General features: G+C 35.7%; 2 protein-coding genes across 2 annotated transcripts in view; one reads left to right on the plus strand and one right to left on the minus strand.

The window, feature by feature from the left end:
• Positions 1 to 27820, plus strand: part of PXDN (peroxidasin) — a 573716-nt gene that overhangs the window by 167553 nt on the left and 378343 nt on the right. The window lies entirely within an intron of this gene.
• TPO (thyroid peroxidase) overlaps positions 20322 to 27820 on the minus strand; it is a 37803-nt gene continuing 30304 nt past the window's right edge. Inside the window, exons 10-13 of the mRNA XM_065731090.1 lie at positions 26985 to 27222; positions 23644 to 23852; positions 23316 to 23486; positions 20322 to 20482 (exon numbers count right to left, since the gene is read on the minus strand). Of these exons, the coding sequence (XP_065587162.1) occupies positions 20322 to 20482; positions 23316 to 23486; positions 23644 to 23852; positions 26985 to 27222 (779 nt within the window). The remainder of the gene's footprint in view (positions 20483 to 23315; positions 23487 to 23643; positions 23853 to 26984; positions 27223 to 27820) is intronic.

Consider the following 27820-nt stretch of genomic DNA (forward strand, 5'->3'; position numbering starts at 1 on the left):
GATCAGTGAATGACTTTTTATTTGCAGTGCACATGGGGCACTATGACTGCTTAAACAATCTTTTAGAAGAATATACTAGATTACTTATGGAAGGGTTTATTAGAGTCCAAATGACAGCCTGTCTCAATTATTCAGAATGACATTTTAGTTTCACTGAGACCAAGAACAGAATTTCTTGTGACTGCAACATTTTCTAAATATTAGATTTACATTTCTGCTTTTCAAGATATCAAGGATCTACACACTGCTATGTTAACAATGCCAAAGATAGAGAAACTGGAAAGGAGATCAGTACCAAGTGTAGCTGCCAAGTTTAGATGGATTTCAGCATTGACAATGTACACCACTTTATTATCTGGAAAGGTTTTGATAGTGGGGGACTGCAGAAGTGGCCTCTGTGAACAGAACCCAGCACTGCCCCATGTCAGATCAGAGCTGCTCCAGCATGGACCCATCACCCCCAGTGCTTCCATGAGCAGTGCTGGGTTTGGTCAGATTTGGTAAACAGATTTAAGTAAGATTTTTACCCTTTTTGTAAATAAGTGTTTCCTGAAATCCAACCTAAACTTACCCTGGCACAACTTAAGGCCATTTCATCTTGTTCTGTCTCCTGTCACCAGTGAGAAGAGACCAACCTGGCTGTCCCTGTAAGCACCATTGACATATTGGAAGACAGCAATAAGATCTCCCCCCCTCAGCCTCCTTTTTCCCTAGATGAAACAGCCCCAGTTCCTTCAGTCTCTCCTCATAGGGCATATTGTCCAAGCCCATCACAAGCCTCGCTGCCCTTCTTTGGACCTGCTCCAACACCTGAATGTCCCTTCTGTACTGAGGTGACCAAAACTGAACGCAGTACTTGAGGTGAGGCCTTACCAATGCCAAGTACAGGGGCAAGATTACTTCCCTAGTCCTGCTCACCATACCATTCCTGACACAGGCCAGGGTGCCACTGGCCTTCTTGGCCACCTGAGCACACTGCTGGCTCATCTTCAGCCAACTGTACATCAGTACCCCAAAGTCCCTTTTCCATCAGGCAGCTTTCCACAGCCACTCCTCACCAAGCCTATAGGGTTGCCTGGGACTGTGGTGATCAAAATGCAGGACCTGACACTTGGCCCTTTGATCCATTCTATCCAGGTCCCTCTGTAGTGTCCTTCTCCCCTCAGGCAGATCAACACTTCCTCCCAGCTTGATGTCATCTGCAAACTTACTGAGGGTGCACTCAACCCCCTCATTGAGATCATTAATAAAGATGTTAAATAGAAGTGGCCTCAGTACCAAGCCCAGGGGGACATCGCTTGTGACCAGCCACCAACTGGATTTAACTTCATTGACCACAACACTTCAGGCCTGGCCATCCAGCCAGACCATGATGGCAATAGATGAGGAATCTCCAGGTCCTTAACACAACCCATGAGCTTATTTTTGTCATATTTCCTCCACAAGTCATTTTGAAGTATTTGAAGAGAGAGAGAGCAGCGTGGTGGAGCTAAGCTACATACCAGTGTTAAATCACCTCAAATTCATAAACAAATATGGGAAAAAGTTGAGGCAATGTCATGCAGAACACAGGAAAAATAAAAGGAAGCAATCAGTCCAGAACAAGATCACAGCCTGAAAGCATGCTCCGATTCTAAACTTGTTTTAGGCTTTAAGAAGGCTCTGTAATATTGAGAACTCTAACTCTTAGAGGTTGATTTCCTGGTTACTGGGGCTTTTTTTAATTTTTTTTTGCATGTGTGAACTATGTGTCCTCTTATCCCAAAACTCTACATCAGAGAGGTAGAAGCAAATCAGACTAGAATATGAAACAGGAATACTTTTTGCCACATAAAGAAACTGCAAATTCATATAAGGATGCCAATTTGAAGAATATGACACTTTAGTCCCTTGTGTTCATGCTTATCTCTTTAGTGAAATACTCATTACCCTTGTTTCCATGAGAACCAGCACAGTATATCTATACTTCTCAGTGTTTTCTTGTCTCTTTCAGTATGTAAGTCTGTATACACTATAAGTAATACAGGCCATTTAAATTCAACTCCGAATGAGATCAACTTTGTGAAATTCGTGGTAAGTGCTTCATCTTAGAATTCAGATTTGGAGCAGTCTATCTCACATTCTGTGTTGGAAATAGTGTTTGGAGACTCAGTATCATATACGAGAACACAAATTGATACAGGTATAATGCTATAACATGACAGAAAAATGTAGCAATAATAATGGGGTAGTACAATTATAGGCTGTAGCAATTGAGAACAAGCCCAAATACAGCAGGCACAGACACAGAAACAAAGAAAGGAAAAACTACTTACCTTCAGAAGACGTCAGGTAGGCAAGGATCTCCAGCAAGAAGCTTTTACTTACACTGCCAATCCTTAAATGAGGGCTGGGAAGAGGTGGATCCTGGCTCCACTCCTTCTGGACACTCCAGTGCACTGCATGCACCTAAGTTCCCCTGGGGTGGGCCTGCCTTCCCACCAGGTACTCAATCACTGCTTCAGGCTGTGACTTAGCAAATAAATCTTGAAGTATGCATCTTGCTATCATTTTCATATCTCTGCTCTGAAACATGGATAGTTATAAAGAATAGTTCTCAGCATTTTGTAATTTACTTTTGAAAGGAGCTAACTTCAACTTTGTTTCCTGAACATCTTCAGGTGAAAGACAAAAAGTTCGGACTCATGACAAACCCTGTAGTAGCAATGCTTAGTTCATAGTTGGACAAAATAATTAGGAAGCATGGAACATGTGACATAGGGGAAACTCAGTGTTGGAACCAGATCTGTATAGAGTTTAGAGGGTTTGACACCTTAATTTCATTTGAAGTAACTCCATAACCTTGTTAACACAGGACTGTAGAATCAGAAATGTTGCCACCTGGCAAGCTTCCTGCTCATCGTAAAACTGCCAACAGAGGAATAAGTTTGCCAGGGCTTTGAGTCTTGAAGACCTGCTAGGATGGAGATGCATGACCTATCTGAAGTACCTGTTCAAATGGTGAGCTATTTCATTAGGAAAAAAAAGATTTTCCTTGGGTCCTTAGCTATTAGTTTACAATAAATGTGGTAAGTGTCCATGCAGGGAGTCTCTGCACCATTGCTTGCAGGACTTCACATTCTATGTTCAAGGTCAGAAAATTTCTGTTTTAGTATTTAGACATATCAAGGTCCACCTGGACTGAAACTGTGTTGTTTATTGTGTCACCTCTAGTTTGTAATCATCTGTTCATTTGCAGAACATGTATCTCATGTTTCTTATGTTACTTATAATGAGGATCAATGCTATGCTGGTATTAATGTTTGCTTTAATGGTGTAATGGAAAGCAGCTTTCAATCTCTGAATTTGGTAGCAAACTCACATTTTAGATTCTGGAAGATGTATCTGTGAAAGACTATGAGCTTTTGGCAGGCAAAACAAATAAAGAAATAAACAAAACAAATGCTTTTTCTATGTTATGGTGTGTAGAAATACCAAGATATTTGGAGTTAAATCAAGTATATGTATGTTTATGTATGTATTTATTATTTATTATATGTTTATGTATGTATTTATGGGTTTGTTGGTTGACTTCTACAAATACATACTTAAAAAATAATAAAAAAACCCAAACAACAACATATTTCAAACAACTTTTTTTTAATGCTCTTCAAAATAAGAGATTAGTCTGTTAAAATCTGTATAATTGGTACCTGAAATTCAAAAAAGAAATTCAGAAAAAATAGTAGTAACAATAGAAGATAAAGTTTTATTAGAACACAGTAGGAAAATATTTAGAATCAGTTCATCCAGCAGGAATAAAAATGAACTCTCTTTTATGCATATGCAGTCAAATAAATCAGAAATGTAAAACATTCCCACAAACATTATTATATATGTATATATGTATACACGGGGAAGACTAAAAAAGTCACCTTCAAACCTGCATGAAAAGATAGTCAGCATCAAGAGACAGTGTCATGCACAGAGATCATAATGGATGTGAGTATCATCAACTATGACAATCTGAAATATTGCTGTACACTGGTGTAATGGAATTGTCACATTTTAATCATAATTTCCTAGCACATACATCTATCTTGCTTACATGTTCCTAATTTGGTTTTTGGACTCTGATTGCCAAAACCTAGGATCTTTAAAGATTCTAAACAGCTAGCATGTAAAAGTGATAATTTAGATGAATAGAAAGCAAGGAAGCTGTAATTCCAGAGGATGTGCCAGTGTCTTAGAATGAAGCATTTATGTGCATGAATTGTAAATAAATGAGACTGAGAGAATATGACAGCTCAAGGGGTTTGTTGTAGTTTGTTTGGGTTTGTTTTTGTTTCTTTTTTTTTTTCTCCTCTTACTGAAGGTTTATCTGGAGCTAGAGAAACAATAAATCTGGCCACCTTCTCATACCATAAAGTGAAACCATCTCAAAGTATCATATTTCTCTTTAATTGCATCAAGATACTGGAAGATCACATAGATTTAAATGGGCCACACTATGAATGAGGATATTATTGATGATACAGGATACTAAAACTCTGAAAAGTTTAAAGTAAGGTGACATCGAACTGTGAATGCTCTTTGTTAAAAGAAGTTCAAAAGTGTCTGGATACTGAATGCTCTCAAACTAATGAAATTTGCTCTGAATTTTTATATTGCCTTCCCACATTTATGTAACGACTAAATTGTGAAGATCCTAAAGAGAAAGAAAAAAAAATATTTTCATTTACTGCTTTGTCTGACTTGCATGCACATGTGGAAGATCCTATGTATCTAATTTTAGAGACCCGAGGCTGATGAATGACACAAACAAAATTGGTTGATGTCTGACAACTACAAAAGTAACTTTTATGCTATACATCTTCATCAGACAGTGGTGATGTTGGGCACCACCTTGGTGTGTACATGCTGTTGCATAGTGTCTTAGATGTGGTTGTGTTGCTGAATACATCCTGTGTGCAAGTGAGCACTTTCCTTCCCCTGGCAGGCTGCATTCTGGCACCCCAGCCACACAGGCAAGGTCTCCCACGGCAAAATGTCTCCCTCCTTGTCCTCATATTCTTGCCAGTCGGTGATAACAGCACTGTAAACAGGAAATACCAGCTGGATCATGTAGCTAAGGAAACCTGTGTCATTTCTGTAGAAGGCAGTTACAAGGTCACCCCTTCCTTTTGTCTCTGTCTCTGTTCCCCCTCTCTCTCCATTGTTTTTTCCCCCCAAAGCAACTTTCAATTTGTTCATCTGTAAGCCATCAGCAATGGACCCTGTTGGCAAATCTTTGTACACTTGCCTCAGCATTCACTGTGCAACACTCCTACTTCATCTTGCTAATATACTCCTGCATGCACCCATCTTTTCTTACCTTGATTTTTTTAGATTTATATTCTCTCTCTCCCAAAGTTCAGGTTCCTTAATTTATGCAGAGTACAGTTGCCACCTATTTTTTTCATATGTGTGCTAAAATACATGAAGTCATCATCTCATCCTAACTAATATTCACTGGCTTCCTGCTTATTTTGGGATTCAACTCAAAGCAGTCTTATCCTAGTCTGCATCTCATGTAGAACTGACATCCCTCATCTCCAAATGTTATCTCTAATCTTCCTTTCTGTGGTACTCCATGTGGAAGGATATCAAGCTCCTGGGCTAGGGCAAATTTTACTTTATCAGTAGGTATCAGGTTGACTCTGTCATGTATTCAAGTATTTCATATGTTTTCAAAGGTATGTCAAAATCAGAAGACCATAATTTGCCCCAAAATACTGGACATAATGTTAGGAGAAAATCACAGTTCAAGACTTTATGTGTCCTCTTCTGTTTTTACTGTTGCACCCACTTTCTCCACCCTTACCCTGAATTTGGAAGCTGGAACACTCTTTGTAAGCATAGGAGATTTACATCAGCCATACTTTTCTAAAATTGATTTTGGAGTTCTGCTAAAGATCTTAATTTTTTTTTTTTTTTTTTGTAATGAAAACTTAGATCAGATGTAACATTTTACTTCAGAAATCTATTCTATTTGATTTTGATTTTAGGGAACTTTACATCTCAGTGGCTGGATCTGCTTCCTTTTCCTGGTTAGATTAACTACATACGTGAGTGTGTTTCATTGATTTGATTTACTAACTGAACAAGCACTGTTTAAAAGAAGGAAACGAGCTGAAACTCTCAGATGGCCAGCCTGCAGATGGATGATAAAAGGCCATCCAAAAGGTTGGAGGTTTGCCCTTTTTTAATCTAACACATTAATTCCATTTTGAGGTTTTGCTTTTGAGGACAGTCACAAACTTCCAAGACTTTAAGGCCAAATAGGATCGTTAAACTGGTAGTTGCAGCATACATCTAATTAATTTTCATTCATATGAAGCTGTGAGGGTATGTCTAATTTGAAATAAAAAGTTACCTGTCAGGAAAGACACACAGCTTGAGCCTTTTTATTTAAAAAAAAAAATTCAAAAACTAGGCATAAATATTTGTACATATATGCATGCACTTATGCACATCTACACCAGTCACTATGAATTTTTGTCCATATGCAAACTAATACAACTTACAGAAAATGCAGTAGAAATTGTATTGGAAGTTGGAGACTTTCCAGTGCAATTTTTTCAGGGTTAAATTGTCTCAGTTTTATACATGATTATTTGTATGTTTCAAAACCAGTAAACTGAAAATTCACGAACTTCTCCACATATCATTGAAACATCAGTGAAAGCATAATATAAGTACTAATCTGTTAGGTAGGGCAGCAAACATGCATTTAAAATACTCAAAGCTAAGCTTTGATGCTCTGTTCAGGTAATTGACAATTTTTTTGCAAATGCAAGGATACGCACACATACACCCAAAGACTGGGACAAGCAGATTCCCTTTAAGATTTTGCCTTCATTCATCTTTTCAGTGTAGTTTACTGTACAACAACAGCAAAAAACAACATTGAACTGGCAAATGTATTTATTTCTGTATTACCTCCCATATGAGGGTGGGCTGAGAGGGCTGGGGCAGTTCAGCCTGGAGAGGAGAAGGGTCCAGGGAGACCTAAGAGCAGATTTCAGAATATAAAGAAGGAAGGGGGCATACTCTTTAGCAGGATCTGTGGTGACAGGACAAGGGGAAATGGTTTCATCCTATAAGAGGGAAGATTTAGATTGGATATAAGGAAGAAGTTGTTTATGGTAAGGGTAGTGAGGCACTGGAATGTGCTCCCAGAGAGCTGCTAGAGGTCTCATCCCTGGAGATGTTCAAGAACAGGCTGGACAGGGCTCTGAGCAACCTGCTCTAGCTGTAGGTGTCCCTGTTCATTGCAGGGGAGTTGGACTACATGGCTTTTAAGGGTCCATTCCAACTCTAACAATTCTATAAATCTATGATTCTACCGCATTTAAATTTTTCAGCAATAGAACTTAAAGGAAAATGTCTTCCTTTGAGTAACATATATTTTTTAATTAAAAAAAAGGAAGAAATAAAAAATACAAAAAAAGAAATTTAAATACCATTCACGTCTGTACTTACAGTAATAGGTAAATTATTAAATATAAAGAAGTGGTATTTATCTCCATGCACTGTGAATTTAGGGTTGAGATTTAATACAATACTATTAGAGAATGCTGGCAAGATATTGTTAATTTGTCTGTACAGTTCACCTTCAGTGGGTTTGCCACTAAATAAGCTGTTTGTGGAAGTGGGTCAAACATGTAAATTAGCTTAGTACAGGTGTCGCATTGTTCCTTTCCTCTAATTCACCTAATGCAGATATACTCTGTACTCAGGCAATAGATTTATTCCCATAGAGTCTTTTCATTATTACTGCATGTTTTGTAACAGCAAGGATAATGTACTAAGTTCTGCCAAGCATCGCATTTTCATGGGAAAATGAAAATAAATAAATAATTAAATAAATTCCAAATGAGCAACACACTTAATATATTGGTTAGAACAAAATTAATATCATATATCCAGTTGAGTCTAAGACACCTAATATATTGCTAATTCAGCTTTGCTGGATATCAATACACCATGGAACAACTTCAAGCATCAAATTTCTGATTAGTGGTCTCCTGGATGTTCTGCATCTCACTTTCTCCAAACTATAAGCTATTAGGGTGTAGCTAGGAAAACATAGGTCCTAGCCTTTTTTTTTTTTTTTTTTTTTTCAAAGAAACACATCTGGGACACTTTTGGATCTTGAATTAAAAAAAAAGAATTTGCCTTCAGCCTTCATGTAAGTTGTTGAGGTTGTAGAGTTGCCTCGACAAGCTGCAAGCAAAGTGCCTAATTTTTAGACAGTTCTCACTGTGTATTTGATGAGGGGGGCTAAATGTCATTCTGATGCTAGTCACTCATTGCATAGGAAACCTAGCTGCTCATTCGTTGTAGCTGATCTTGCCCTTGGGCTCCTACGTACATTTACAAATGTCTGAAGAAAATAAACCCAGTGTTTCTGAAAATTGGTGAATAGGAAATAAAACTTCACTGTGGGAATAAGCACAGGGAGTTAAAAAAGGCTATGTGCTCTGGGCAGGGTTGGTGACCCTGCCTGTGGCAGGGGTTTGAAACTAGATGTTCTTTGAGGTTCTTTTCAACTCAGGCTTTTCTATGATTCAATAATTCTTTTCAAATTATTGAACCCATTGATGCTCCTCAATATCCAGTTTGCTGGATCTCTAATTATTTCCTACTGTTAAAACTGAAAAAAATATTGTTTTCTTTCTTTTTTAAAAAACAAAACAAAAACAAACAAACAAACCCTAAAAATCTCATTTGTATTATTTCTAGTGAACAAATGCTGCTGTCAATCATTGTAAGCCCAATGGTGTAAAAAAATCCTCCTGATTCTTTAGGCTGGACTAATTGTCTCCAGAGTGTTTCCAGCACCTACAGGAGAAGAAAGACTTTGTGGAGATACAATTATTCATTATTCATTTTTAAAACAAATTTCACTCTTGCCTATTAGGTTTTAGTAATAACAGGATAATAAATAAAGTGTCTTATACAAAAATTTCAAGGTACATCATAAATTAAGTTCAGGTGCAATATTTGCACAGGAGTTGTTAAATGTTACGCAGATTTTATTATAACAGGGAAAAATCTGTGATTGAAAAGATACAGAAGATTCCATAAAGTGACAAAAAAGCCTTCTTTTGTTCCAGAAAAATATTTACTGTCTGCCCAGTTCCTCATTGGTGGTGGGTCTGGACATGCCTTTTGTGGCTGTCATCACTGAACCCTGCCCAACAGCTCAAACAAGCCTCCCTTTCTCCAAGTAGAATTCATCAAGCTGAATACAGATATCTGTATTTTGAATGTTTACATTTCTAGTGTTATGAGCTTCCAGAGTATTAATTTCATCCTTTAGACAGCTAAACTAAATCAGAAGAAATGTACCCCAAACAAGCACATTTTCCCTGCACATCCAAAAAGGGAGACTAACTTCAGCTAGAGGGTAAAATTTAATGTAGTATAGTGTGTCATAGCTTGCAAGATAAAGCAATACCTGTGATTTAAGCAGACCAACGGATTAGATTCATAGCAAGGGAAACGACTAACTTAAATCATTGTAATCTCATAGGTTACATACATATATATATATATGTGAAAATTTTGATACTTGTACTGTAAAACAAAACTGGAAGGAGTACAGATGTCATTTTACTTGCAAAAAACATCATCACATCTTTCATAAGCAGGAGTGATGAAGAGGTTGACTTTATGTGTCAACTTTTTATCTTAAGCTAAGTTACTTATGATATTGCTTTATGGAATGTGCCTTTAATCACAAAAAATCAAGGGACTTGTCTGATGCAGAAAGATTTCTGGAGAGAGGGCCATACCTTACATGAGCTGGTTTAAATTTTTCTTTCTATTGTTGCCAGACTTTCTGTTCTGTTATATTTTCTGTTCACAGAAAATATAAATCATGATTTGGTTTAATGTTAAACATAAAGAGAATTTGCAATAATCCAAGAACAAACAGGTATAAAAACACCAGTAGAAAAAAACACCCTGGGATCAAACTGTATAATATACTTACTTTAATACTCTCACTGTACTTTCCTCAACTAAACAGAAAGATTTCCTTTATTTTAAAAGTGTAATACCTAACCAGATAGAAGCCAGATATCAGAAGCTGAAAAACGGGTCAAAGAGAACAGTACTGCTTTAAATGGTTACAGCCCAAAGGCAGATCGCTTTTCCTGTGGAAGAAAATTGCAAATTTTACAGTGTGAGGACTTGTTCTCATTCCATGAGAAACATCTTCATTTAATGATTTTATTTGAATAACATGTCAGATGGATATAATGGAATAATTCATTCATAAACAGTCAAAAATAGGTCAGAACTGATTTCGAATAGCATCATTTTGAAACGTAACTATTATTTTAATTCCTTCTGGTAAAATTGCGTATAACTGTCTTTGTGGTTTCATCATGTTTTTTACATTTTAGTTGAAGAACTGAAATTTGAATACTTAGGATAGAGCTAAGCATTAGCAATTACTCAGTGGGCTCTTTGTAGCCAGCAACAGCTTTGCTACCTTACCCAACTCTGCCTCAAAAGGTCACAGATTTTCTGGGCAGTCAGCTGTGACAAAATACCACTTGATATTTGGAGATTATCAGAACCCCCAGTGAAAATTTCATCATGGCAGAATTAAAAAACTAAGGATATCTCCATGTCTATTCTAACTGGAAGATGACCTAGACCAGAGGAGAATTCTGTTTCTTTCCTAAAATTAATAACAGAAAACAGACAAGTCCTGCAAACTAAATCACAACAACAACAAAAACAATAATAATAATAACCTATAAATTCTGTAGCCTGATATTTTGTTTTAGTCAAAGAAGGAAATGTTAAAATACTTTCCAGCTGACATCTTGGCTACTTGTCAACTCAGTGAAGAATGTCAGAAACTCCCTGAAGCTTTGTGGAACCCAAGAACTTTGAACCATAGCTCTAAATCTCTCCACACAAAGGATCATGGGATTTTAGTGGCCCAAATGGGTCAGTACCTTTGATTTAAACCCCACCTAGTGGGGCATTAACCTCATCTCTTGCTTGTTGCTTTTATTGTGATTTGGCTTTATAGGGGGCAACAATGTCCGTGATTCTTCACTCTAGGAGCTTGAAAGGAAAGAAAATAAATTGTATAATAAAATATTTCTATTTCAGTCACATTGAAGATTAGTGAAGATGTGAAACTGAGCACCTGTATAGTCCTCAACCAGGCAGATAGTGCTGGGAAGAAATAACAGTTCATTTTAAACTTTGCTGAAATCTCTCTTGCCATTTCCACTGGACTGAACCAATATTGGTGTTTCTTGTCTTCTTCAGAAGATAATGTTCATCCCATCCTTCATGGCCAAATCTCATACCTAAAAACAGTGAAGTGATAATTAATTAACATTAATATAGTAACCTCAAGAAGCAATGAGTGGAAATAAAAGATCAGCACTCCACATTTTTATGACTAAAAGGCAGAGAAGGACCTTGCAGGCCACATATAGGACAAAAAAATCAAGTGCATGAAGTATATAAAAGGAGGAAGAGCATGACAATCCTGTCTGAACACTGGCTGCCCTCCAAGCCCTGCACAGATTGGCAATATTGCTCTGCAAATGCACAGCATCTAAAATCATAGTGTTTGCACTGCACCATGCAATAAAGTGTAAAACATCACCCAGGGGAAATGCTCTGTACACCTTTGGCTTTTCACATGCCTTTCAGCCTGAGTTCAACCCTGTGGTCTTGACTTGCTTGCCTTGTAGAGTTTGCCTCTAATTTAACCCTGAGTTAACAGGTCTTCACTCAGGTTGGCTGTCCATGCTGTGTGCACAGACTTGGGATTCGAATACATATCCACACACCCAGTGCAGGAATGTATTCAGAAGCTCAGCGCAACAAATCTACTCTTCTAGGTCAAGTGCCAGTGCATCTTGTCCTTTTTTCACTCTACTATGCTGCTTTTCTGATAAAATAAGAAGTAGGATCAACTGTAAATAGGTACATTGTGATAAAGAGGCAATGTTTTCCTGGAGGGTGGATTTTGCATCCCTGCAGTGATGGGTATACAATGTACATTCAGCTGCCATCTGTATCCTAATAAAATTGGTTATGTATTTTTCACATTGGTAGATGTGTATGCTTCTAGTGTAGCACACCATGAAAAATAAAGGTGACCCTCCAACATGGGAAGTCCCATCATCAGTTCATTTTGAATTTCAATATTCAGAGAGTGTAATCACAAGACTGACAGAATTCTGGACTAGTTATGACAAGTTCCGTTATTGTTTGTGAGCCAGAATGTAATGAATAATAGTAAGAAAGGTAATTATTAGCTTTCCATTAAAAGCCTTGAAGATTTAAAATATTGACAACACCAATAACTTAGCTGTGTAATTTTCAATGTTCTTAGCTTACATTAAATGTGCAAAAATTTTCATATTTTATCTGAAATACCAAAAAGCAATTTCTATGAATACTACAAATCATAATTAAGTTGTAATATTTTTCATTAAAACAATCTAATAGAGGAGACCTATCTGAAAAGAATGTAGAAGCTATTAAGCATTTTACAAACAAGCTCCAATTCTGCTTACATTCATGCACTTCATTTTGCTTTTATACATCTCAGTCATTAGTGGAATAAAATGATGAGTGGAATTAAATGAGTTTAGTATACCTCTAATTTGAAGTGCTGTAGTCTTTTGCTTCAATGTATTCTCTTCCTCATCATCTGAAAACAGCTCAGTATTTATCTTAGATGTCACTTAAGTATTTACAAGGACATCTACTAGGAAATAAAAAACACAGTATCTAATGATTTGTTTTTAAAGACCTGAATAGCACAGAACTGGGAGATTCCTTAGAAAAAAATTTCTTAAAGAGAGCGGATTTTTCTCATAGCTTTGACAAAGATGTGAAAACTCACAGGTTTTGTCACTGAAAACCAGCTGATTTTCTTACTCCTGTAGGGTACAGTGTTTGAAAAAATCAAGAGAATTTGTTGGCTAAGGTGCTTACTATGATGATGAGTCACTTAGAGCATCCTGCACTTTCTCCTTTATTTTACTCACAGAAAAGTTTAAAGAAGTATCATTTTCAGGATTTATGTAGCTGTGATGTTTTCACGTAATGGTACAAGCATGCAAAAAGGTAAGAACATTTCTTCAAAGGTTACAATCTGTCACTGTCATAAAATTCCGAACAAAAAATAACGCCAATTAAAATTACAAGGCCAGATAAAGTTCTGAGTTGAATGTGAGGAATCCTGAGGTGAAATTTTATGATGCTGATGTAAAATGTGCTATGATAGATAACAGGCCTTTCTAAAAATATCAAGGGGGCAACATACTGTAAAAAAAAAAAAAAAAAAGTAGACTAAACTATATACTTAACACTGTTTTAATTCTACAATATTCACAAAGATTAAATTCTGGCATACTTTTGTTTTCCCTAACTATGGAGACTGACTTTGAAAATCACAAGTTATACTTTTCAAGTAACTGTGGGAAAATGCACAATAAATTCAAAAGAACTTACTAGAAAGTCAGATAGTGCTGTCTAGAGATGGAACTTCATGAGAGATGATTCAGTATCCCAAAAGCTGTCATAGTTACACCTCCTGATCTTATCAAACAAACCTCAATAACTTCCAAAAACTTCATACTTTTAGATTACAAGAAGTCAGAAAAGTATCCAGGAGAGCATGGCATGAGACAAATACACAGAGTCTAATCCATTAAAATCCAACTTTTATGTTATTTCAGCATTGCTAAGGTAGAAATGTAAAAGCAGCAAATAGGAGACAGAAACTAATTTCAAAACACAGAACAAACGAAAAAATCCCCCACCCTCTTTTTAAATTTGAAAAAGATACAGCAGAGAAGAAATAAAAGACATTCTACAGAGTCAAAATTTGGGAACTTTGTGTTTGCTGCTAGCTTGTAATGCTAAGAAAAAAAGTTGGAGACAGAGGTTCTAAAAAGATGTGTAGATTAAGATAGAATGCAGTTTAAAATTACCACTCACTAAGTACTTTCAAACTTAATCATGTCAAATAAATAGATAGATAGATAGATAGATCGATAGATAGATAGATCAATCGATAGATAGATAGATACATAGATAGATAGATATCATTATGTCTCCTAAAATGAAAGAAACTAAGGATTCTTTAGGAAGTATTCCAGAATCTTCAACATCAGAATGCATGCCATACATATGGTATCACATGGTACTTTTTACAGAACTGTGCTGCCTGTAAATTAATTTCAAATTTGAAAATAGAAGTATTTTTCCTTAGAAATATTCAGGGTTGACAATAGCTTGTTGTCTAGGAGTCTGAATACTGAATTGTTTTCCCATCATACTTGCTATATCCACCTCTTTTCTCTCATCTTCTGTTTAAACCAAAAGGTCTCTAAAGAATAAATCTGATGACAAATTGGTGTAGATCCTGCTTTTATTTGACTGGTGCATCTGGTCCTTTCCCAACACATATGAATATCAGATTTAAAAGTTAAAATATCTGAATGAACCATAACGTATAGTAATTGAGAGAACAGGTTCTGCACTGGCAACATAAGTACCAAAAAAGAAGAAGAGAAACAAAAATCACAAGGCCAGGAAGACAGTAATGCTCAGTATGGTCCATAGACTGGGCTAGTGACAAAATTTCCTGTCTGCCTTGTTTACTTGCTGTCAGAAGAAGATACTGTGCTTGTCTAACTCCAAAATGAAAAGCATTCTTGCTGAGACATCATGAGATGTGACCAGATCTCTGATATCTTTCCCCTTTTAATTCATGTTTGTGATAGCATAAAACTATAAGGAGAGGACATTTTTTATTCTAAGCAAAGTCTTCAGCAGTGCAGATAGAGTTTATAGGAAGAAAGAACTCAACTTTGCTTGTAATGTCTAGAAATAAAAGAACATGTTCCTCATAGCAGGCTGTGGGATTAGAACTTCAGGTGGGTCACTTTGATCCCATGGCATGTATGCTTAGGAGAAATTTTCTTCTGTGTCTTGGGCACTTGGGGAACTAATCTCCTCCTAAAGCAAGAAAGGGAGAAAATTGTTTCAAATATTCAAGGTTTCATTCTGGTTTTATTCACTGGAGAAAGCAAACTTATGGTTTCAGAATGTCATTCATTACAGAGAGCCTATATGGTAATGAAACAATATTTAAAATCTGTTTGAGAACGGAATTCCACATGTGCTACATTTGAAAAACATACTTAAATTGAGGGAGAAAAAAGGTGAGAGTATGCACTGCAATGTACTATCACTTATGTCGACAATTTCCTCATTGATTTAGAACAAACCAGGTAAATAAATATAACTTGACTGAAAGCCCTTGTAAGCATCCTTTCCCAGAACAGAGCATTTACAGGGCTCTTTCACAAGTAACCAACAAGTCAATACTCAGAACAACAGACTGCAGGGTCTCACAATCACATTTTTTAACTTTTTTAGCTGAATGAATCAAAATATCTCATTTTCATTCTGATTTACCTCATATATATGAAACAACATCATTATTTCTTGTCAGCCAGATAGTATTTCAGTAGTAGAGATAGAACCACCTCTTACTTTTCAATCTATTCTTTCAGAGATCTATTATTAGAGTATTACAGGCAAACCCAACGTACCACTCTATTTCTGTGTCTTCTCTCTTTATCATCTCCCAAGTTACTTGCTCTCTGAGATTAATTGGTAAGGACAGCGTATGTGTGAGAGTTGTCCTCTGATCAAGTCAGTAGAAGCCGACAATTTTTATTTGCTCTATTTTTCATGTATAACATAAAAAATAGGTTAAACTGTCTAAATAAAAGTTTTTTTTTTTCTTCAAGATCTCAAGCAATAATAATAATGAAAACTATCAACTGAATGTAAACATTATCTGATGAGAAAGATAAATAGAAACAATATAATTTCAAACCCAACAGTTACCATGAAGGCACGAAAGTGATAGTTCTCAAGAAATTATAGCAGTAAATACTACCAGTTGACTGATTATTAGAAACAGGTGAAATAAATTGAGTGGGAGGAAAACCAAATATCCAAGACCTAGTTTTTTCAGAGCAGTGTTTCTGCAATAGTAAGATTAAAGTGCTTCAGGAAAACAGAAGGCTTACAAGAGTAATTTACTACCTAGCGAGCTGGACTTCATAGTCTTAAAAAATAAGATACTTGATATATATGGATATTTATGTTGAAACAGACAAGTAATTGTTAGCATTGTGGGAAACAGCGTGGTAAAAAAGAATGAGTTTCTTCCCAGTTTGAAATTATATTTGCCTCAGTATGCAGCATTGGAGATGACATTAACGTACTCATCAAGACTACAGAGATTAAGATGAGACTCTTTAATTTTAAACCTATTCACCTGTTCACATTAATTCCTTTAGACACCTTTAATGACAGAACTAAATCTTTAATGCATTTTGAATGAAAATCAGTGAAAGAGACAAAAACTGTTTATTTTTTTGCCCACAACACAGACAGGAGGAAGACAGAGCACTCACATAACAAGTACTTATCCTCTTAATGTATAATATATTAATATTATAATGGCACTCAAAGGTTCTATTAAGGTTTCAGAATTTTAGTTCACTTGATAGATTTGTCACGGATTTATCACTTGTTATAAATTAAAGTTTGAGTTATATCACTCATTGAATTACGCAAATGCTTCCCACAAGCACTGTGGATAATCCTCATCCATCAATCACCTAAGACATAGAAGTCTTCAGGCTGAATGTATTTTTAATACAGCTGTTTCAGGTTTTTTTATTTTTTAATGAATTTTGGTTTTATATACTGTTTTGTAAATAGTGGCAAAAGACATCTGGACTCCTCTTAAATTTGAGATCTGACCAAATAAAGTAGTATTTAGAAAGGCAAACTTTTTTCCATTGTTCTGAAGGTGGGAACATCTAATTATTTAATCATATGGTTGTTGTGGCTTACCCTGGCAGGGAGCCCCAGCACCACACAGCCATTCACTCACTTCCCCCCCCAAGTGGGATGAGGGAGAGAATTAGAAATAAAACAGAACTTACGGGTTTAGATAAAAGAATTTATGAAAACAGAAAAGAGAAACAAAAATGAGATAACAATATATACACAAACATATGCATATATCCACAGTGCAATTACTATCCACTGATTGACTGAAATCTAGGGAACAATACAACTGCATGCAGGCAGACGTCCCACAAGCAACACTATATCTCACCAACACCTGCCTAATCCAGAAGCTTTGACCACTTTCCTGGCCACTCCCCACACAGATTTATAGCCTTCCACATGCTGTCCTGTGATAAAGTACAACTCCTTGCCTAATCCAGGCCAGCTGTCTTTGCTCTGCCCCACCCCCTGCTGCAGAACAGTCAAGGCAGTGGCTCTGGGTCTGGGTGTGTTCCTATCACTTATCAACAACTGAAACAGTAGCATATTATTAGTGCTATCTCAGCTGAAACCATGACAATGATGCACTTCAATTTAAAAGCTTTCTGCCTATTGGCTAAGACTTCATAAATTATTATCTTTAGCCTGCTTCATCTATTCTAAATATACGCATTGTATGTTGACATAATAGTCTTTATCTCATAGTTAGAATATGTGCAGATTAGAAGTTGGGATGGTTTTCTACAATACTGTGTCCTAGGCTTTTTGTTTTGTTCTATTTGTATTTTTATTTTTAACTTCAGACTTTGATCAACAACAGATGGAAGTGGCAAGGAGTAGGTAGCTTTGGTTTGAGGCAATGTAATGAATTAATCTCCTTAATGAACTCACCTTATTCAAGTTTCCATCTGAGCCAGAAATGTCATCCAAACTTAGAAAATACAGGCTGCAGAGTAATGATGAATTCCATCAATGAAAATAGGAGTGAAAGTTATATGAATATGCAGTACTGTACAGTTAACATTACTAGAGCTCTTCAAAATTTTACAAGCACTTTAGATTTGATTATTGAAATGCCCATAATAATGTGATGTGCCCTCATAACTCTAGATCACTCTATACTGCAAATCCCCAAATTCTTACTGCTGTCAATTTTCAGCTGCTCATTTACTGCAATCAACCTGCTGGTTTACAGTGTGTTGTACTGTCTTTTCTACCAATTTTCAAAATCTCATTCTTAATATATAGTGAAAGTATCTGGAACTGAACAGAATTCATAAAAAAGCAAAAACAATAAGCAAACAAACCAGGATACCAACAACCATGATAAAACTTTTTTATATTAATTGAAGTAAAAACACAGTATAATTTTTTATAAGTATTTCTAATAGAGAAATCGAAGAAATAGTAAATAGTTGACACATTGTGCAGTTCTCCTTTCCTTGTTAATACCAATACTTTTTGGAATAATCGTCTATCAAGTAGCTAATTAACTACTTTTTTTTTTTCAATGGAAACAGTGTGAGAGATGATAATGAGATGTGCTCATGTGCATATTTAGGAGTAGTTTACAAAGAAAATACACAAAATACTGCTAGAAACGTTTTTCTTTTCATACCTAATTACAGAATCACAGAATTGTTGATAATAGGACTCTTCTTTTGAAGACACCTAGTTAAACTCCCCTGTTTAAGCAGGTTTCTAGGGATTGTGCACAGGCAGGTTTTGAATAACATAAGGGATAGAAACTCCACAGCCAATCTGTGGGACATGTTCCACCGTTCAGTCACCCTCACAGTAAAGAAGTGTTTTCTTGAGTTCTACTGGAATTCATGGTTTTAAGGTTGTGTCCTTTGTGTCCATTTTCCTGTCAATGAGCAATGGGTCTCTCATCTATATTACCTTTTAAAATACATTTATACACGTTGTTAAGGCCTCCTTAAGGCTTGTCCTCTTCAGGCTGAACAGTCTCAGCTCTATCAACATCCCTTTGTATGACAAATGATCTAGTTCCTCAGTCAACTTCATTTTTCTTCAGTGGGCTCAAATGAAGACTCAGTTTAGCAGCCCCACATCTCTATGTCTTTCTTGTACTGGGGAATACAGAACAGGAGGCAGAGCACTCCACATGCTGCCTCACCAGTGCTGAGCAGAGCGTAGAGAGAAGAGTTACACCTCCATGGTTTTGTTGTTAGAAAGCCAATGAGGCTCAGAAAAGCTTGGTTTGGGTTTGGGGTAATGATCACTTGGTATAGTAGAATGCTGTGTTTCCTCCCTTGAAATATAAAACTTAATTAATATTCAGAGCTGCCCTGGTTTCACGCCAGTGCAATGCATTCATATATAATCTCTGTTCTCAACATCAGTGAACTAATCTCTTTATGTTAATCTGAAAGCAGGTTTTGTCTCTGGATTTAGAGCAGCAAAGAAATATGACTGTGGTTGAATGAGTAATAAAATACAACCGTAAATAAAGATAAGAAACACCTTCAGGTGAGGGTTTTTTTCTCATTCTCCAGTATTTTAAAAGACAAAACTCTGAGTGACTTGCACCATTCCTTTTTACTTGTATCCCTGAAAGAAATAAGTCCATAGGCCAACAACAACAACAACAAAAAAAGTCTTGTACAGTGGAAACTGGAAAATCAGCTATATATACATCACATTACTGAAGAATATTTTTTGTTTGTTTGCTTGTTATTTGTTAGAATATAGATTTGCAGCAGAATTATCACTGTTTTCTTTGTGCAAATAAAAATAATGGACAATTATTTTTATTTGCACAATTAGAGCTCAATCCAGCATCATACTTCAGGTATTCACTGAAATATGTATCAAGAGATGTGCCATCAATGAAATTCCAAATCTACTTATAATTAGTAACATACAGCACTGAATATAGAAATTTTGATTACTAAATTTTCTGTGCTTCTTCTGGGCACTTTGGCAAAGAAAACATTCATCCACTTGAGTTTGGATTGTAGGTTTTCATGGAGCTTTTGTCAGATGTATTCTCTCTTCAGAACAGGTATTACTCAGCATCGGTGGGCAACTATTCTAATGCTCCTCTCAAACTTTAACAATGAATATATATTCCAGGGGTGCTGTAATTATTAAGAACAAGAAAATGTGTAATTTATGCTAGAGTAAATTTTTACAGTATAACAGGTGGAACTAACAAGGGAAGTGAGATTAGTTCTCCATATGCACTCTTAGAAAATAATGTTTATATAAATGAAGAATGGAAAATGCCAACCTCCTCTGTGTTATTTATTCAAGCCATTCATTTACTTTATGGAATCTGATGGTCTCTTTATGTCTAAGACTGCCTTCAGAAATTTGTAGGTATTTTAACGGTTATTCTATAGAACTCAATTTTAACATTTTTATAGCACTGTTAAAAAAGAACTGAGAAAGTTTTAATGGACATCAGATTCCTGAGCAGTATCAATGCATGTTCTTCCATCTTCTGCCAGCTTGTAAGGTTCAGTACAGACACATTTGTAGCTGCCTTTAGTGTTAATGCACTTAGCAGTCGGGGAGCATGGTGGATTAATTTCATTTTCACATTCATTGATGTCTGCAAAGTGAACAAACAGTGATCAATAATCATTAAAAATTAGAGAAGGATTAATAACTTATACACACCTGCCTCAAGTACCCATAAGTGAATTTTTGTGAGTTACACATTGATAAATCTCAACAGAATGATGAGCAGATTAACAATTATCCATTTTTGTCCATTTGAATATGCACTTAAGTGCATTTTCCCTGAGGCCATTCAAGTCTTTTTGCTTTCACAGTCTTATTATGCTATGAAAGGAGAATCAATGTGGAGTGCAGGAAAGAAAATACACAGTGAGTGAAAGAACATAGTGTTTTTCATTTTTCTGCATCTCTCTTCCTTTTGTTTAATATTTACTTACACAACTTCATCATTGCCTAAAAATGTCCAGCACTGTTTTAGATTATTTACTGAGCAATATTTGCCAGCTTGTTCAAGGCCTCAGATTCCATGTCTAGGGAAATACTGTAAAGCTCATATGTGGACAACTCTCTGAGTCTTCAGTACCTTCTCTTTTTACTTATGTTCCTTCCCTTTCATTCTCTACCACATTTTTTTTAGCTGCTACTTCTGTCTAAGTAGCTTTTTTTTTTTTTTTTTTTAATTTCATTGGTATTAGTATTAGAAACTGACCCTGTAAAAATGGTTTACTGGCTTAGCTTAACATTGTCGCTCAGACCACTGTCTGAGGAAATCTCCTGTCTGAGGAAATCTGTCACTGAAAATGGGATCAAACCTGATCCTTTCTTAAATTTAATACAAAGCAACAGCTGCATCCAAAGCTAACTGTCAACTGAGACATTCAAAAGAGTAATCACACAAGGAATAATCTTAAATTTACAAATCCTTAAGAAATTCTATCTCTCATAATGCCTCCATGAAGCAGTAAACTAGTCTGTTGTTCAGGATGAAGTATTCTAAGTAATTATTACATCTTCAAGAAAACATTTTCGTTTAATTCCCACTGATTTCGTCACTGGGAAAGAAAAACCTGAACAGATGTTTTCTGCACTATAATTTGAAGATGCTTTTTCAGCTCATACTCATGTTTCTGTTAACTAACTGGTTAACTAACTGGTTTTATGGACACAAAATAGTGTATGGTATGATCTTACCAGCCTCCCTACTGCTCAGAGACTGTGGTACTTCATTAAAGCAAAGTAAGCATGGTTATCTATCCAATGTGAGAGAGCACTTGTTATATAGGTAGCACAATCTAGCACTAAGTGTCTTCCTGAATCAATAGAAATGATTTCTATCAAAGCCAAAGTTAGTAAGCAGGAATTAACAGCTCTCAAATTTCTGTGCTTTTGTCAGTGGGCCACTCTGTCTTTTCCCGAGAAGCATATAATTTTGAAACCATCTGCAGAAATGCTAAGCTCTATCCTCCTCATTATATTGCTTGACTTATTTCTAATTTGCTGAACATTTAGAAGAATGGGAACACATTGCACAGACATGCATGGGACGAAGTACTTTCTACTGTAAAACTGAAGTAGCATCTGCATAAGTGGTTTTGATGGCTTTCTTTTAATAAAGGCATTTCTTATTTAATATATGCAGCAGCTTGTTTTCCTGTAGCAGATATAAAGTCTTTTGTTTACACTGCTGAACACATTAAAAGAAACTAGGACAAGGAATGATTCATTCATATAAGTTATTTATTCAATTTGTAGCCAGAACACGAGTCAACTGAAAAGATTTTATTATAATTCATTTAACAGCTTTATTTCTTTATATGGTCTTTATGTGTGTGGGATTCGGTGAATAAATAGGATTTGAATAAAGGAAAGAGCTGCAAATTTCATTTGACTTTTGATATACCAGGTATGCAATTAAAATGAATAGCTTTCTATTCTGCTATCACAGAAATACTGATAAGCACACTATATTGCAGATCAGCTGCAGCCCTTACATTCAAATCAATTTACCACCGTCCATAAAATATTCCTAAATACAACCTTTTCAAGTTTGATTTCTCTCATGTTCTTATGACTTGCAACAATTTCAGTATGCATGTAAAAATACACATACACATTAAGAACATTTTAATTTGGAATATGGACATTGAGAGAATTCATCCCTCATAGCAGTGAAGAGGGAGCATCTTGTAATGTTTTATTTGCATTCTCTCAATATTCTGTTCAACAGTCAAAATAGAGCAAAAAGAGGAGAGAAAATAGTAAGTAAATTAAGAGAAAATGCTTTTTTTTTTTTAATGAGATATCTTTTAACTGATTTCTTACTGTTCCACTTTTCTACCTGCAGAAGTAATTCACATCTGTCAATTTTTTTCATTGGTATTTGAGGGAGAGATTTCAGAATAGAATAATTGAATTGCTTAATTTCTCTTGTATTTAGTATTTCTTTGTGTCTGTTGCTTAACTTAAGAGGATAACACACCAACTACAAGAGCTAAGTTCACCTTGTATCTAAAGTGTCCATCGAATCAATTGTAGGAAAATGACTTAAACAGCCTGATTCACTACTACATTGAATGTAATAGAAATGTATAATATGAATTTGCTTGTTGCTTTTTTTTTTTCCTGCTGGTTGTGAATTGACATTTCCCTGTCATCAACCCTATTAATGAATCAGGATGGGTAGATATTGAGATAACAATTCTGGATCAAGGAAAGTTTTGCATTATTGTGTCATCATACTTACAAACCTAGAAGACTGATTATCTTTTTGTCTTACAAACTACATTCATGTACAAGGAACACAAGAGAAAAAGGGCATGTAAACAATATATTTTAAGACAGGATAGAAAGGATTTCACTTCTCTTAAACACTTTTAGATGAGCTTTTAGAAAATTCAGGTATAAATACGAATACAGAGAGATACCTATGCAAACAGGAGCCTGAAAGTTCCAGCCTTTGCTTGTGCAGGTTAATTGCTCTTCTCCTTGTAACTGAAATCCATGTTGACAAGAATAAGTCACTGTAGATTTTCCAAATTCTGAACAATATGCAAAATCACCATTTTCTACTTGCTTTGGTGTTCCACACATTTCTTCTACAGATAAAAAAAAATCACCTTTTAAAAACATATCAGCTTACCTTCAAAAATGGGTATTATTCTCCATTACTGCTACGAATAAACTTCAGTGAAATTACTCACATGCTTTAAGATGATCAATAATTTAATTGTTAAGAGACGATTACCAAATTACCTTCCTGATAGATTTCTTTCCAAGCTTCTAAATTCATTCCATCTATATTATTACAATGTTTAAAATCCTGTGGAAACTTTCCAAGTTGAAAGGCATCTACTGGCACATCGGAAATCCCTGTGTTGTCACAGATCACGCGAGACAAAGAGTGTTTCTTGAGTTCATTCTTTTGAGCTTCAGTGAAAACATTATCATTTTCCCACCAAAATCTGGGAAGGTTGATAGAAATATTTTCGAAAGATTAAATTCAAAGAACTGATTACTCTTAGTGTCAGAGAATCCTACATAAGAAAATGTAAAAAAAGAATTACAGAAGAATGTAAATTGTAAATGGATACAATAATAAATGGAAACTCCATAATCTGCAGACTTGCATATACATTCTATGAAGTCACAGGAAGGCTGTTGTGAGTTTGAGGTGCTGATCGTCTCAGGTGGTTTGTTAAAGCAAGATAAGGAAAACTATTAATTATTTCACACATGCAGAATTGCTTGTAGCCACAAAAGAAAGTTGTACTGAGAGAAAAAAAATCGGGGTAAATTATTTGAATTGGATACTTAATGTTATGCAAACAACCATTCTTACATATTCATAAATTGTTTTACACATAATTACAGGAGATTCACAGCAGTAGCCTTCATAGATACACACCATAGCATTTGAACTCTTGTTGCCATTACAGAATTGTGCTATGAAGTTATTGCTATATAACATCTCTCTAATGAGAAGTGAACCTCATGTTGGCTGTGGATCTTGTGCAAAACCTGCACATGTATTGTGTGTTAAATTTAATACAAACACCTTGTAACAGTTCCATGAAAATGAGAAACCTAATAATTCTTTTTGTGATCTGGGATACATAGGGGCTGTTAGTGTGCTCTGGGTGGCCTTTCAAAACTAATTTCACTTTTCTGCTACAAGAAGTCAACTCATAGGTCCAAAGCCAATCAGAATCATAAAAACTCACTTAAATAAACTGTGTGTGGAATTTTGCAGCACCAGCTTTAGACTGAGGCAAATCGTTAACTACAGTGGGACAGTATGAAGAGACAACTCTACGGCTCTGTGTTGGAGTAGGATGACCAAGGATAGGTCAAATGTCCTACAATACAGAAGCACTATGATTTAGAAGTACAGAACAGAGAGGGAGGCTGGAGAGAGAAGAAAAGGTGCCTCTCTTCTGCTTTCCACGTATACAGTGTCCCCAAACTTCTCAGAACATTCTGAAATGTCACTGACTGTTCCTGGACTGCTTCCCATAAACAAAAGTCATCATGCATACTCAGCTCCCCTATATCCTTCAGTTTCCTCTTAAAAACTATTCTACTCTCATCAGAAAGTTCAGTTTTATCTGCACTGCTGAGAAAGTTTGAGCAGATCATTATTTTTAATCTACCCAGCAGCTAGATGATTGCTCTAACAAAGGCTGCTCCAGCAGATCTGTAACATGTAGTGAAAATTTTACAGGTGAATTTTGCAACATTAGATTGAAACAAAAGAAGAAAAATATAAATAGAGGTACAACCCTCTTATGCTAAGAATGGTAAAGTCAACTACAAACTTTTTACGCAATTATTTCAATCCCTGAGATCAGACGAAGACTCAGAGCAGGAACAGAAAAGAAGGTAACATCTGAAGGAACAAAAAAAACTGTTTCCAGGAAATCTGGCTAAGGTCAAGACAGGGTAAGGTCAAACCCAGTATAAGGGCCTGGGTTTATTACACTGGAAAAAAAAATCTTATTTTTATCAGCGTACTGTCAGTAGATTTTAAGGTTATGAGGGTGTAGTCCAGTCAGTTAAAATTCCATTTAGTCTTCATTTATGAACTTATATCAGTATCTTCAAAATGATGTTTTGAAATTCCTGCTAACTGACATGTTAATAGGTTTTTCTGGTATGCATGTAGAGTAAATAACACAGACATATCCAACAAACAATGCATCAAGGTACTGCAATGATGCTTTTTCATTTTTTTTATGCTTTGTGACAACTAAAATTTGTTGTTATACACTCCTAACTTTCTTAAATAGTTCTTTATCATAGCCTTGATAACTGAATACCATTTCACATTTCAGTTAGCGTACACAAAATTTATAGCAGAAACTTGGGGTGTTCTTTTACTATTAGATCTACTCTTTTCTCAGTTTAGAGATGACATGTTATATTATGATTAATTATTTAATGTTAGTAGTATCATGCGACACTGGATAAATGAAGAAAGGCTGGAAGAACTTCAATAGATCATCAATCTCCAGATAGGGTCAAGGATGCTAATAAAATTCAGAAGACTTACAGCTATGTTGTTGCAGCTGAGGGGAATGTTTGTGGTCTATATGGCTTGTCTTAATAACATACTATCTTTATGATTAATATTGCTTTTTCCTGTGAGCTAATTAACATTTTTTAAAGTTCAGATTTAAATTCTGTCTCGGATGCTTACTTACGTAATGGCTTCTTTTCACAGAAGTGACTTCTGAGAGGAATATAAAGCTGAGCATAAGGGCCAGATGTACTTAAAACACCACTGCTAATGTGGTGTGAGTAATTTAAAATTAGTCTTCTCATGAGATTCAAAATTGCTGTCACAAGTATATGACAAAAATGAAAAATGAAAGTTGTTTTTATAACTGCTTCAGGAACAGAAGATAAAAGCAGCATCTCAAACCTTTTTGAGGCTTGAAACAGCATTTCTTCTGCCCTCATGGTGTAAGTATTGTACCAGCACAAACTAGACCATAGTGGCAGTTGTACAGGACTAGGTGAAAGGAGATTCTCTCCTGTTGCATCTAATGGGTCAGTTCTGGCAGCACTCTGCTTTATTGATATCCATAAGACCATGTACCTGCTGTTTTTATAAACCTTTCTAGGAAGCTTAAACTGTAGCTCTCCAGCTCTCTCTTATGAATTTGCTGTTCGCTGTGGAAAATGCTGAGATCATTTCAGTTAAGGACCCTCAATCTAGTGCATCCCTCAGAGATTGTATAGTTATGATCTCTACATCCATTCACACGGAAGATGTGCTCCTGGCACAATTAACTGCTGGTAGCACCTTGAGTTTCCACCAGAATTTCAAAGTTGGGTGTCTCAGTGTTATAGAAACAATTCCCATGTCTGAGTTTGAGACTATATAAAGATCAAAGAAGCATAAACAAAAGTTCACCCAAGAAAACTGGGTAGACTAAAACAAAAATTAGGTGCTGGCAGCAAATAATTTCTTTACATGATAAAAAATATGTCCAAGTATCATATTGCCTTACATGTTAACAATCATCATGTGTCTGTAAAATGACTCTCTGCTGAGTGGTACACAAAAGATTCAACATCATGAATAAACTTACCGATCACCATCCCTTAGTGCTTTCATTTGCTTTCCAATTAAACAGGCAAACAGGGGACCTGTTCTAGCACCTGGAAGAAAGTCTTCTACTAAACCACCAAGCCAAACATCAATATTGCTAGGATTATGGTACAGTTCCACGATTTTTTCAGTGACTTTCTGATTAGTTATTACTGTACTCAAGTCAGTTTGAGTTTCCAGTTTAGGTAAACCACAGAATTCTCGCCAGTCATTATAACCTATAAATATGATTAAAAGAAAGATTAGATGACTATTAGGCATGATGTTTGAAATTTATATATTCAAAAGCACTGAATTCTGTCAACCTTAATTACAGTCATGGACAGTTATTACTAAAAATGGTCTTGACCTTATTGGTTAAAATGATTGGAGAAGTTATAGCAGGATCTACAAGGCATACAAATATTACATCATTCTACTGAAGAAAAACAGAAGTTTTCCCATAACTAAGCAATACAGATAGTAAATAAAGGGATGTATTTTGAGCTAACCCAGACAAGATCATTCATTGTGTTTTGAGAATTTCAGACCAGGAACACATGATCTGGATGAAAAACAACAAGTTGGAAAACAACAACAAACAACAACAACAACAAGACAAAGTAAAAAACCAAAGCAGAGCAACAACAAAATAGAAACAACCCTGAATTGCATTAGCAACTAAAGCTCTTTACTTAGGAGACTGTTGCAGGACAAGTCTAGTTCCTTGGAAATACATATATATATATATACAAATATATATATATATTTCCCATTCTTTTACATCACTGCAATTAATTTTCCCCACCTCCCAATAAATCTTGTATTTCTGGTTTA

The sequence above is a fragment of the Cyrtonyx montezumae genome, unplaced genomic scaffold, assembly GCF_038088225.1.
Source record: "Cyrtonyx montezumae isolate F1298 unplaced genomic scaffold, pur_monq_1.0 scaffold_13, whole genome shotgun sequence".
Lineage (NCBI taxonomy): Eukaryota > Metazoa > Chordata > Aves > Galliformes > Odontophoridae > Cyrtonyx > Cyrtonyx montezumae.